General features: G+C 51.6%; 1 protein-coding gene across 1 annotated transcript in view; it reads right to left on the bottom strand.

Annotated features, from left to right (window-relative positions):
- WDR3 (WD repeat domain 3) overlaps nucleotides 1–13,226 on the bottom strand; it is a 28,938-nt gene that overhangs the window by 3,346 nt on the left and 12,366 nt on the right. The window contains exons 11-22 of the mRNA XM_068166009.1: nucleotides 10,022–10,115; nucleotides 9,640–9,741; nucleotides 7,976–8,061; nucleotides 7,652–7,787; nucleotides 6,166–6,222; nucleotides 5,394–5,494; nucleotides 5,132–5,243; nucleotides 4,883–5,017; nucleotides 3,371–3,421; nucleotides 2,709–2,774; nucleotides 1,394–1,486; nucleotides 866–913 (exon numbers count right to left, since the gene is read on the bottom strand). Of these exons, the coding sequence (XP_068022110.1) occupies nucleotides 866–913; nucleotides 1,394–1,486; nucleotides 2,709–2,774; nucleotides 3,371–3,421; nucleotides 4,883–5,017; nucleotides 5,132–5,243; nucleotides 5,394–5,494; nucleotides 6,166–6,222; nucleotides 7,652–7,787; nucleotides 7,976–8,061; nucleotides 9,640–9,741; nucleotides 10,022–10,115 (1,081 nt within the window). The remainder of the gene's footprint in view (nucleotides 1–865; nucleotides 914–1,393; nucleotides 1,487–2,708; nucleotides 2,775–3,370; nucleotides 3,422–4,882; nucleotides 5,018–5,131; nucleotides 5,244–5,393; nucleotides 5,495–6,165; nucleotides 6,223–7,651; nucleotides 7,788–7,975; nucleotides 8,062–9,639; nucleotides 9,742–10,021; nucleotides 10,116–13,226) is intronic.

Consider the following 13,226-nt stretch of genomic DNA (forward strand, 5'->3'; position numbering starts at 1 on the left):
TGGAGGTGTTCAGTAGGGGATTGTGGTGGGTTGGAAGGGCTAAGGCCAAGAAGCCTCCTCCCTTCCCCCTTGTAAAGTAAAAGGGAAAAAAAATTGAAGGGAAAGAAAAAAAAACTCGCAAGCTGAATTAGCAAAGCAGTGGAGCTATATTTACAAAGCGATGTAGGGTTTGCAGGGAGATATTTACAAATTTACAATATCTACAATATATACAAAGATATACAACAGAGTAACACAGAAATGAGAGTGCCCCCCTCAGCAGAGAGGGGTCCCCCACCTCCGCTCTCCCCTCTCTCCCCCCCTTTCCCCAGAATGGGATAGAAAGAGAAAGGAAAGAGAGGAAAAAAAAGTTAGAAGCAGTTCGTGTTAATTGGAAAGGAGTTAATATACAGGCCTGGTATCTGGTTTTCAAGGCCGGGGCCTTGGCAGAAAGCCCAGCACAGAAAGCTGCTGCACAGAGCAAAGACGGAAGCAAGACTGACTGAGAAGTGCTGGAAATGTCCACTTCACTCCCACTCCATAAAGTGCTTCCTCCCACTCGTCCAATGAAATTAGTTTAGACTATTCCTTCCGTTTACCAACTTCCGTCCACCATGTTCCCTTTCTTAAGGGGGCAACGTCAACCGGCCACAGGGATTGGATGTGGAACTTGAAGCCATGGTTTAGTTAGTCCTGAGCTGTTGGGTGACAGGTTGGACTTGATGATCTCTGAGGTCTTTTCCAACCTTATTGATTCTGATTCTGTGCCTGAAACCTTCTTGGGCTGTGCTGCCATTCAGTGAACCCAGTGTTTTGGCTCAGGCAGCAATCCAACCAGCCCCACTGCAGCTGGGAATGGCCCCAGTGGCCTGAGCATTGTACTTACTGTGATGCTTCCATAGGCACGCAGGATGGGATTGACAGGAAAGGGAACCTGGGGAGAAAGGAAGGGTTAGAATGAGGCAGGCATGCACAAATGTGTGTTCAGAAGAAAACTGGTAGCACCTCTCTCTACTGTGGGTTCAAGTGTCTTCCTGCAATGCCCACACTTCTGCCCTTCCCAGAGCTTTGCTGAAGGCCTCATTTGCAGCCCCTCTGCAGCCTCAGACTTCTGTGACTAACTCAAACACCTGTCAATCTTCTTCCACTTCACTGCCACCCCTCCCACTTGTAACCCAGCCCCAGATTTAGCAGGGAGTGTTGAGATGAAAGCAAAGAGGTGGCTTTGGGATGAACTTGCAGCAGCATGCTCCCCCAGGGACAAAATGCTGACTTTAAACATGAAGATGGTTGGAAAGAAGACTCCCCCAGCCATGCCCCAGCTGTCCCCATTTTATCTGCATGCTATTTCCACCTGAGCTGGAAGAATACACCCAACAGACCCTGGGACTAGTACATTGCTGTAGTCTTTTACCTCTTTTCCTGAAGCTTTGCATACAGCCTTGTGCTCCTTTAGCTTTGCCATCTCTTCTCTGTACAGCTCGATAGCTTCCATGATCCGCTCAGCCTGTGCAGGACAGGAGCAGCACATCAGTGACACACAAGTACCAAGGCTGGGAAAGCTCTGACATCATCAAGTCCAGCCTATGAGCTAACACCACCACAGCAGCTAAAATATGCAACCAAGGGCCACATCCAGTCTTTTCTTGAAGACCTCCAGTGATGGCAACTCCACCACCTCCCTGGGCAGTCCACCCCAGTGCCTAATCAGCCTTTCTGAGAGGAAGTGCTTCCTAACATCTAACCTAAACCTCCCCTGGCACAGCTTCACACCATGCCCTCTTGTTCTGTCACTAATTGCCTGGGAGAAGAGCCTGACACCAGCCAAGTCAAAGCAAAGCTCAAACCCAGCTGGAGAGAGGTGGAAGCAGAGAGGCTGACATGGAGCACCAGAGGACTCCTTGCTCAAAGGTTAACCTCTGCTCCAGACTGTACCACTACCTCGGAGCACATCAATCATGCCCTGAAGATCACACACCATCCACATCCTGACCTCCCTGCCTCAGGTAGTCCCTGCTGGAGCTTCAGTTGTTACCTTGGCATTGAAGTCCCCCTACAGCAAGCAGTACCCCTTTGAAGCACAAGCCAAAGTCAGGCTGTTTGACTTTTCAGAGTAAGGACTTTCTCTGTATTTACAATGGGGACCAGGCTTGAACTCTGCAGCCAGGACATCACCCACTCCCACACCTTCCTGGTATACCTCCTGACTCAGGCATTGTGATACATTTCCACCTTCCACAGATGCCCATGGGACTGGGCAGCCTTTCAGAGAGACACTTAGAATAGAATAGAATTAACCAGGTTGGGAGAGACCTTTGAGATCATCGAGTCAAACCTATCAACCAACACCATCTAATCAACTAAACCATGGCACCAAGTGCCTCATCCAGTCTCCTCTTAAATACCTCCAAGTAATGGTGACTCCACCACCTCCCACTTAGAGAACATCCTGGCTGCCTTGTACTCCTTTGGACTGCAAACTCCAAGGGGCAAGAGCAGCCCCCTCTGTCCCACATGAGACAGGCAGAAAAGCTGCAGCTCCAGGAACCTCACACCCGGAGCAGGTGCCAAGGAGCAGGACAGACTGCTCTTGCATGCTCTTGGAGGACTCCTGTTGAGGCTGCACAGGTCAGTCCTCTTCAGAGCAATGCTGTGACCTTGTGACAGGTCCTTCTCCCTGAGAGACTGACGAGACACCAAGCCATGGCTGCAGACCCCCAGAGTCTTACCGCTTTGATGGTTTCGATGGTCTTCTTTCCTGCCAGCCCCGTCTCTCCTTGCGTCTCTCCAGCCACCTGCAAACACAGTTTGCAGCTCCATCCTTCTGCAGCCGACACACACAGGCTCCCCCTGCATCCCACCACATCCCATACTAAGAAAAGCACCAGCAACAGCCCCTAGGCTGGTCATTTATGTGGGGATTCCCCAGGTGCACAGCTCTTCCTCCAGAGCAAAGGCACCGTGCAAATGCTGAGCTCCAAACCCAGCTCTCGTTCTGAGGCTGAGTGACCTAAGCAGCAACACAACCCAAGCATCTGAGCAAGAGGGATCAGGTTTCCCCACCCATCCTGACTACAAGGACCTGGGAGCAGCTATCAAAAGGCAGGCCAGCCTTGGTACACTGCTGGTGTGGAGCTGAGCTGGGAAGATAGGAAGGGGAACAGCACAGCAAGGTTTCAGTGTGTAGCAGTTTGAGGAGCCCCACAGGCCCTCTGGAAGTTGTCTGGAGCTACTCAGCTGTACCACCAGGCAACCACAGCTTCAGCAGCATCCCCTGCAACCTCCCCAGACCAAGGAGATTGTCAGTCCTCTCTGACACTTCTTCTATGCCTCCCACAGGAGCAGTTCTTCCAGACTCTGTACAGTCAGGCACTCAGATGCTGCCACTCACCACAGGCTGCTCTTCCTTCGCCACGCTCTCTTCATACTCAGCTTCTCGTTGCTGCAGTGGGCAAGAGAACACAGGTGAGCAGCAAGCAAGCAAGGGTACAAATCCCTTCCAGACTGGTCAAGCAAGGGAGCCTTACAGCTCTGTGCAGCCCATTGCAAAACCAGGACAAATCAGCAGACAGCAATGCCAGTGCAAAACCTGTCCCTGCTCAAAGCCCACAGAGAACTCTGCAACCTCCCAAACAAATCAAGGTCTCAGCTCTGGATGCAGGGATAGTCCTTAGGCAGCTCACCAAGCTGAGATAGAGACAGCAGCAACTCAACACCACAGCCTCCAGTTTGGCACACATCACAAAAGAAACATGCATCGAAAAGTCCCAGGGCTGTCCCAGAGTGCAAGGGGATAGAGCTTCCCATCAGGTAATTCACTGCTGGTCTCATGCCCACCTTGTTGCTTGACCCAAAACCACACTGGCACCTTGGGACAGCAGCTGTCTCTGTCTCTCCTTCTACCACCATCATTCCTAGCACACCAACCACTGGGCAGCAAGATGCTGCCTATAGGTCACCTCAGCTCTCTGCAAACAGGCTAGGACAAAAAAATCCCACCCAGTTTATCGTAGGTTTCTCATCCACTCCTGCTTCTGCACATTTCCACATCCCTCCCCCACTGTGCCTTCAAAACTGCTTTAAGGGCAGAGTCAGATTCCTCTGACAGTGAAGACAAGAGTTAGAAATTGTCCCAAGGGACTTTCCAGTTGGATAGGAGATAAATACATCTGCCAATCCAGCAGTGCTTCAGCACTGGAACAGGTGCTCAGGCAGCCTGGAAAATCTCCTTCCTTGGAGACCACCATGTAAGAAGAAAAGTCTCTGAGCAGTCTGATACAGCTCTAAGGTTATCCTGCAGTGAGCAGGGGGTTGGACTAGAAACCTTCATCTTGAATTCCTCCTGTGAGTGTGATTCCTCACAATACAGGCTCAAATGGGGTAGGAAAGGGCTTCTTCCAGCATGCCTGAGCTGCTGAGACAGATGGATCTCTCACAGTTGCAAGAGGGGAAATCAAGAACTGCACTGAACAGAAGCAGTGCCCTTCATCAATCCCCAACAGCCACCTCCTGTACTGCCTCCAAAGCACACTGGCAATGAAAGGAGCACAAGGGAATAAGAGAAGGTCAAAGACTGTTGCCAGCAGAACTGTAAACCACAGCTGTAGAGGACAGTCTGGGAAGCAAGAGAGAAGCAAAGCAGAGAGCAGTTTATCCAGGCATCTGCAGTGCAGTACAGACAAAGAACTTGCAACATCTGCAGTGGTGCCTCCAGACAGCTCAGGTTACCAGTCCCCCCAGGCAGAAGATGCCAGTCTACCCTGGGCACCTCAGTGCCAAGCTGCAGTTAGTAATCAGCAAGTCTGCCAAGTGTGAAGTCAGACTCTTCCACAGTGAATAATGCCTGCTCTGGGGAGAAAACAGCTCTGGAAGTTGTATTTGGCAGAGAAGATGTGAGTCTTACCATCTCCCTCTCCTCTTCCAAAATCAGCGGCTCCCTCGTCCTCTCCCAGAGGCGCAGGGACTTGTCATGGGACGAGGACACCACATAGTCTCCATTGGGACTGAGTGCCAGACACCACACCTCCTTGTGATGCCCCTGCATGACAGACAGGAGAGAAAAGCTGTGAACAGGACCCAGCCCCACCCCCTGAGGGCCATGCTGCCCATTCAGGGATAATGCTTCCTTTCAACAGTCTCCTAAAGCTCCTACCTCCAGCGTCTGGATGTGCTCAAACTTGTCTGCATCCCACTGCTTTATCTTGCTGTCCTTCCCAGCTGTGAAGAAGAGATGGGATTTTGCCACAAACTGCAGGTACATCACACTGGAAAGGAAAAAGGCTCAAGTTCACTCACTTGGAGAATGCTGCAGACCTCCCCCCCTGCCACTATGCTGGACAAAAGTGTTACTGCTGGACCACAGCCCTGGAGGTAAGAGGGTCCCCAGTGCAGAGCTGCTGTGGGGTTTGACTAACCTGTCGTCATGGGCAAAGAGGGAGCGGTGACAGTCCCCAAAATCCAAGCCCCAGATCTTCACATTCCTGTCAGCAGAGCCAGTTGCAATTAGAGTCCCATCCTGCAGAGCAACAAGGAGACAAGAGTGTGGGCAGCTGGCTGGCAGCCCCAAGAGGAATTGCTGCTGAAGCAGTGACTAAGCAGTGTTGAGCAGACAGATATATATATGGCTCCTGAAACATGCCCTCCTGATCCCTCCACCTCATCTAACTGAAGTGGATCATGCTCGTGGTATCAGCACCCTGGCTCTCTTCTGAACCTCTGCAGGCACTGAAGACCTTAGCTGCATCTTGAAGTTTTTGGCTTCCAATCAGTCTTATTCCAAGGACAGTCCAGAGCAAAATGCAGCCCAAGAATGAACAGGCATGGAGAGGCTGCTTCACCTCAGCACCTGCTCTCCTCTCAGCCTGAGGCTGCTCTCACACAGTTGGTACCCTTAAGCAGGGCAAGCTGAACCTCTTCAGAGGAATGTGGGGAACCACCACAGCATTTTGATTTCCACTTGCTCACAAAATGATCAGTTCTGTGACTGCTACTCCAGGACCCCTCCCAGTGAGCATAGGACTGTGGGACAAGGAGAGCCTTTTGCTGTGTTCCATCAAGAAACTGCTAAGTCAGGAGCAAGGAGGTGACAAGAAACTATTATCTTGGAGGCCTTGCTGCCAGCAGAGGTTCTCACAGTCATCTGTATCACCATAGTCCCACCTAACACATAGCCCCAATCATACTTACATAGGAGATGTCCATACACAGCACTGGCAGCTTGTGTCCATACAGGGAGAGGAAAAACTGAAGCAGAAGAAAAACATCTCAGTGAGATATTCTGGCCTGCTTCAGGAGCTTTTCCTAGCACTGCCCAATGTTCATTCCTACCCTGAACACTGTTAGCAGCAGGGCCATGAGCACAGAGAAACACACAGAATGGCAGGGCTTGGAAAGCACCCAGTGTCCAGAACTGGACATAGTACTCCAGGTGTGACCTCACCAGAGTAGAGAAGGAGGAGAACCTCCCTCAACCTGCTGGCCATGCTCTTCTTCATGCACCCCAGAATACTGCTAGCTGCCTTGGCACCAAGGCACATTGCTGGCTCCTTGCTGTCCACCCAGTTCCCAGGGCTTTCTCTGCAGAGCTGCCTTCCAGCAGGTCAAGCCCTAACCTGTACTGGTGCAGGGGGTTATTCTGCCCCAGGTACAGGACTCTACATTTGCTCTTTTTGAGCTTCACAAGGTTCACCTCTGCCCAACCTCTGCCATGAAATGATGGCAAAACAGGGAGAAGGGTGAGAGGATCCAAGCAAGATGAGCTAACCCCAGTGTTAATCACAACTCTTTAGAGTTCACCTCTGTTTCTCATTGCTGGTCTCTCTTGTGTCACTCCCTAACATTCATGCACTAATACACAACTCATAAACCCACCACACACTGCCACAAAGAAAATGTTTCTCCCTCAAGCTTTGCCTCTGCTAGGCCTTATTTAGAATAGAATAAACCAGGTCAGAAAACACCTTTGAGCCACCAAGTCCAACCTATCACCCAACACCACCTAATTAACTAAACCATAGCATCAAGTGCCTCATCCAGGCTCTTTTTAAACACTCCCAGTGATGGTGACTCCACCACCTCCCTGGGCAGCACATTTCAATGTCCAACTCTCTTTCTATGAGGAACTCCCTGCTAACATCCAGCTTAAACCTCCCCTGGTGCAGCTTGAGACTGTGCCCTCTTGTTCTGGGTCTAGTTGCCTCAGAGAAGAGACCAACCCCCTCCTGGCTACAACCTCACTTCAGGTAGTTGTAGACAGCAAGGTCTCCCCTGAACCTCCTCCAGGCTAAGCAACCCCAGCTCCCTCAGCCTCTCCTCCTAGGGCTGTGCTCTAAACCCTTTTAAGGCCAGGTGTGACACATCCATCCCCACCCTTACAGTGCCTCTTTTCCAACCTGGTTAATTCCATTCCACTCCATTCCTAGCTCTGCAGTACCATCACACCCACAGGGCTGAGTGAGCCTTGCCACCTGAAGGTTCACAGCACTTCCCAGATGGAACGTGTGTCTCCTTCCCTGTGTGGGCCAGCCATGGCTCTGAGAGCCTTGCTAGCCAAGAGGCATCTGAAGCGGGATGCACGGCCTCAAGCACCCTGCAATACACAGACACTTTTCCTAGCTCTTCCTGAGCTTCCACTCCCTGTCCATCTGGCCTCACAGCCCAGTTGGCCACACACCTTGAGTGTGTCCACGTAGAAGATCTTCACAGTGCAATCCAGTAAGGAGACAGCCAGCAGCTTGTGGTTGGGGCTGAAGCGCACGCAGAGGACATCTTCATCCAGCTGCAGGACGCGCACGTGCTTCATGGAAAGCCTGCAGCCAAGAGGAGGGGAAAACACCCAACTGTCATCCCAAACAAGCAAGCTGGGAAGAGGCATGAAGACAGCTCCCACTTTGCACCCTGGGAGAGCAAGTTAATTCTAACACACAGCGTCTCACTCCTCATGCCGGCTTGCGCAGGGCTACAGGCGAAGGCAGCCCAGAGTGGTTTCTTTTCTCACCTCTTCTGTGCACTGCTCTCATCCTTCACCAGCTCAAACTCCCAGAACTTGACACACTTATCAGCACCTCCTGTCACAAAGCCACGCTGCAGGGAAAACCAAAAAACAGCAATTATTGTGAAACCAGCTCTGCTGCAAGCTTCTGGAGCAGCACTGCTTAGGGACCTGGGGGTACTGGTTGATAGTAGTCAGAACATGAGCCTGCAGTGTGCCCAGGTGGCCAAGAAGGCCAATGGCATCCTGGCCTGCATCAGGAACAGTGTGGCCAGCAGGAGCAGGGAAGTCATTGTGCAGGGGCACAATGACTCAGAACTGGTTAGGCCACACCTTGAGTCCTGTGTCCAGTTCTGGGCCTCAATTCAAGAAGGACATTGAGACACTTGAATGGGTCCAGAGAAGGGCAACAAAGCTGGGGAGGGGTCTGGAGCACAGCCCTGTGAGGAGAGGCTGAGGGAGCTGGGGTTGCTTGGTCTGGAGAAGAGAAGGCTCAGGGGAGACCTTACTGCTCTCTACAACTACCTGAAAGGAGGTTGTAGCCAGGTGGGGGCTGGTCTCTTCTCCCAGGCAACCAGCACCAGAACAAGAGGACACAGTCTCAAGCTGTGCCAGGGGAAAGTTCTCCCCAGAAAGAGTCATTCGTCATTGGAATGTGCTGCCCAGGGAGGTGGTGAAGTCACCGTCCCTGGAGGTGTTTAAGAGGGGATAGAATAGAATAGGAATAGGATAATAGGAATAGAATGGAATAGGAATAGGAATGGAATAGAATAGGAATAGAATAGGAATAGACCAGACCGGAAGAGACCTTCAAGATCATCGTGTCCAACTCATCAACCAATCCAACCCCACCTAAACAACCAACCCATGGCACCAAGCACCCCATCAAGCCTCCTCCTGAACACCTGATGTGGCACTTGAAGCCATGGTTTAGTTAGTCCTGAGGTGGTGGGTGATAGGTTGAACTTGATGGTCTCTGAGGTCTTTTGCAACCTTATTGATTCTATATTATGTGAATTTAAGTCCTTGTGTGGATTCAAAAGGTACTGGTGCACCTGGCTCTGGTATCATTCCTATTACACAGTGCTCCCAAATCCTGAAGCTACCAGCAAAAATTAAGAGACTCCACTAAGTACCACAAGAACAATTAAGAGCCTAGAAAACACACCCTGCAAAGACAGAAGTTCATCCTAATGGCCACCAGACAGACAGGGAGGGAGATTTGGTCACTGCTTGAGTGCAACACACCAAAAGAAACCCCAACAAAGTCCTCACTATTAACAAGTTAACTTCAGCAGACAAGCAGCACATTTAACAAGGGTAATCAGCCACTGCAGCAGCTGGAATGCATCCACAAGCTATGTACTGCCACACACACAGACCTTATCAGGGAAGTCCAATTGTTCTCAGCCATGCAGAAGCATGATAAGGTAATAAAGATGGTCCCACAGAGCCCAGATGGTGATTGCTATGTACCACACAACCAGGAAGGTATTGCATCAAGCTGTGTGTGTACCCACAGTTAAAGATCTTAGACACCACCAGCTGCATCCTCTACTTGCCAGGATGAGGAGACCCCATACTCCCTCCACTAGTACAAACAGCACTACAGGAAGGAGCTGTATGAAAAGCTGTGCAACAGGTGGTAGGCAGAAGGGTGGCTGAGTTACCTGGTCTGGTGAAAGAGCAATAGACCACACTGCTCCATCATGAGCATCTAGTGCCTCTACCAGGCTCCCAGAAGCCAGGTCATACAGCTGCAGCTTCCCAGTCTGTGGAGAAAGATCAATCACAGAAGACAAATCAGCCTCCCTTGCCTTCACAACACACTCTTAGCAGGAAAGCAGCCTGCCACCCCCCTCCCAGCCAGCCTCATTAGATGGCTGTTACAGAGAGCCAAACTCTGCATCTCCTTCAGGGGACTCCCAAAACAAGCCCCAGCCATCCTGTTCAAGCCACAGGAGCTACAGAGAGCTTGGGAACAGAAGAGAGCCAGAGTGTCAGCGATGCTGTCAGCCCTTAGTGATGTCTGCAGAACAGGAGAGGGTGTACCTTGGTGCCAAGGATGACCTGCCGGTCTCCGGGGACGAAGAGGGAGCAGAGCGCGTACTCGCAGTCCATCGTTCGGATGCACTGCAAGGTTGATCTGTGGACAAAGGCAGAGCCCAGAACCTCATCACACACAGGATCTGGCCCAGTAAGTGAGAATCACAGAATGCAAGGGGTTGGAAGGGACCTCCAGAGATCATAGTTTCATAGTTTCATTCAGGGTTGGAAGGGACCACACGGATCATCTAGTTCCAACCCCTCTGCCATGGGCAGGGACACCCCACACTAGATCAGCCTGGGCAGAGCCTCATCCAGCCTGGGCTTAAACACCTCCAGGGACAGGGCCTCAACCACCTCCCTGGACAACCCATTCCAGGGTCTCACCACTCTCATGGGGAAGAACTTCCTCCTTACATCCAGCCTGAATCTCCCCACCTCCAGCTTCATTCCATTCCCCCTAGTCCTATCACTACCTGAGATACTGAGCAGTCCCTCCCCAGCCTTCCTGTAGGCCCCCTTCAGATACTGGAAGGCCACAATTAGGTCACCTCGGAGCCTTCTCTTCTCCAGACTGAACAGCCCCAACTCCTTCAGTCTGTCCTCATAGGAGAGGTTCTCCAGCCATCTGATCATCCTCGTGGCCCTTCTCTGGACACCTTCCAGCACCTCCAGATCCCTCTTGCAATAGGGGCTCCAGAACTGGAGGCAGTACTCCAGGTGGGGTCTCACCAGAGCTGAGTAGAGGGGGAGGATCACCTCCCTCGACCTGCTGGCCACACTTCTCCTGATGCAGCCCAGGATCTGATTGGCTTTGTGGGCTGCAAGTGCACACTGAGAGCTCCTGGTGAGCTTCTTGTCCACCAGCACCCCCAAGTCTCTCTCCTCAGGGCTGCTTTCCAGCCAGTCACTGCCCAGCCTGCATTTGTGCCTGGGATTGCCTCGACCCAGCTGCAGGACCCTGCACTTGCTCTTGTTGAACCTCATGAGGTTGGCTTGTGCCCACCTCTCCAGCCTGTCCAGGTCCCTCTGGATGGCCTCCCTTCCCTCCAGCTGTCTGCTGCACCACACAGCTTGGTGTCATCAGCAAACTTGCTGAGGGTGCACTCAGTGCCACTGTCCATGGCACCCACAAAGATGTTGAATAAGACAGGTCCCAGGACTGATCCCTGAGGGACTCTGCTTGTCCCTGGCCTCCACTGGGACATGAAGCCATTGACAGCCACTCTTTGGGTGCGGCCATCAAGCCAGTTCCTTATCTATCTAGTGGTCACCCATCACACCCATGTGTCACCAGTTTGGAGACCAGGATGTGGTGTGGGACAGTGTCAAAGGCTTTGCTCAGCTCCAGGTAAACGACATCAGTTGCTCGCCCCTCATCTATTAATTTTGTCACCTGCTCATAGAAGGCCACCAGGTTGGTCAGGCAGGATTTGCCCTTGGCAAAGCCATGCTGACTGTTCCCAATCACCTCTTCACTATTCTACTGGAGTAGTGACTCCAGGAGGATCTGCTCCATGATCTTTCCAGGCACAGAGGTGAGACTGACTGGCCTGTAGTTCCCTGGTTCCTCCTTCTTGCCCTTTTTGAAGATGGGGGCAATGTTTCCCCTTTTCCAGTCTGTGGGGACTTCCCCAGACTGCCAGGACTTTTGAAATATAATAGAGAGGAGTTTAGCAACCTCATCTGCCAGTTCTCTCAGTACCCGTGGGTGTAACCCGTCGGGTCCCATGGACTTGAACACTTTCAGGTTCTTCAGATGATCACGAACCTGATCTGCACTTACAATGGGCAGTTCTTCCTCCCCGTCCCTGGCTTTGACTTCCATAACATCAGGAGTGCCCAACTCCCGTGTTAAGGAAGTGTCACCTAGTGCAGGCTGCACAGGAACAAGTGGGTTTTGAAAGCCTCCCAAGGAGATTCTGTAGCCTCTCTGTGACCCTCTGGCAACCTCAAAGTAGGAAAGTTTTTCCTCATGTTTAAGTGAAACCTCCTGTGTTCCACATTCACAGACTGCACTGGGTTGGTAGGGACTCTCAAAAGTCATCTTGTCCACCCCCCCTGCCATGGTCAGGCACACCTTACCTCCAATGAGATCAGGCTGCCCAGGGCCACATCAAGTCTGATCTTGAATGTCGCCCAAGACAGGGCCTCAACCACATCCTTGGGCAACCTGTTCCAGTATTTTACCACTCTCATTGTAAAGAACTTCTTCCTTAGGTCCAACCTAAACCTACCCTGCTGCAGTTTAAAACCATTACTCCACATCCTGTCTCTACAAGCCCTTCTAAAGTCCTTCCCCAGCCTTCACAGTATCACAGTCTCGCCAAGGTTGGAAGAGACCTCGAGGATCATCGAGTCCAACCTGTCACCACAGACCCCATGACTAGACCATGGCACCAAGTGCCACGTCCAATCTCCTTCCTGTAGGTTCCCCTTCAGATATTGAAATGTAGTTGTAAGGTCTCCCTAGAGTCTTCTCTTTCCCAGGCTCAACAGCCCTGTAAGGAGAGGCTGAGGGAGCTGGGGTTGCTTAGCCTGGAGAAGAGGAGGCTCAGGGGAGACCTTCTTGCTCTCTACAACTACCTGAAGGGAGGTTATAGCCAGGTGGGGGTTGGTCTCTTCTCCCAAGCAACCACCACCAGAACAAGAGGACACAGTCTCAAGCTGTGCCAGGGGAAGTTTAGGCTGGATGTTAGGAAGAAGCTCTTCACAGAAAGAGAGATTGGCTGTGGGAATGTGCTGCCCAGGGAGGTGGTGGAGTCACCATCACTGGAGGTGTTTAGGAAGAGACTGGATGAGGCACTTGGTGCCATGGTTTAGTTGATCAGATGGTGTTGGGTGATAGGTTGGACTTGATGATCTCAAAGGTCTTTTCCAACCTGGTTCATTCTGTTTTATTCTATCTGCCACTAAACTCAGCCTCTGTGCTGCTTTACAAGCAAACTCTATGTTAGGCACATAGCTTTAGCTCTTCTCAGCTTCCCTAGTAAGGCAAAAAGTCAAAGAGTTTTCCATGTTCTTCCTTTACTTCACTCACTATTTTGTACTTCTCTGTGGCAATGCCAGCGACGAGCAGTGTGAGCAATGCGGCAGTGCAGGCCTGGAGCCTGACATGGCGGCAGGCCATGCTCAGCATAAGTGCAGAGCCAGCTAGCAGTGGAGCAAAACAGAGCTGTGCCTGCAGCATGGAACTAAAACAAGGCACTGG

The sequence above is a fragment of the Melanerpes formicivorus genome, unplaced genomic scaffold, assembly GCF_026170545.1.
Source record: "Melanerpes formicivorus ecotype bairdi unplaced genomic scaffold, bMelFor1.0.p_v2 SCAF_95, whole genome shotgun sequence".
Taxonomy (NCBI): Eukaryota; Metazoa; Chordata; class Aves; order Piciformes; family Picidae; genus Melanerpes; species Melanerpes formicivorus.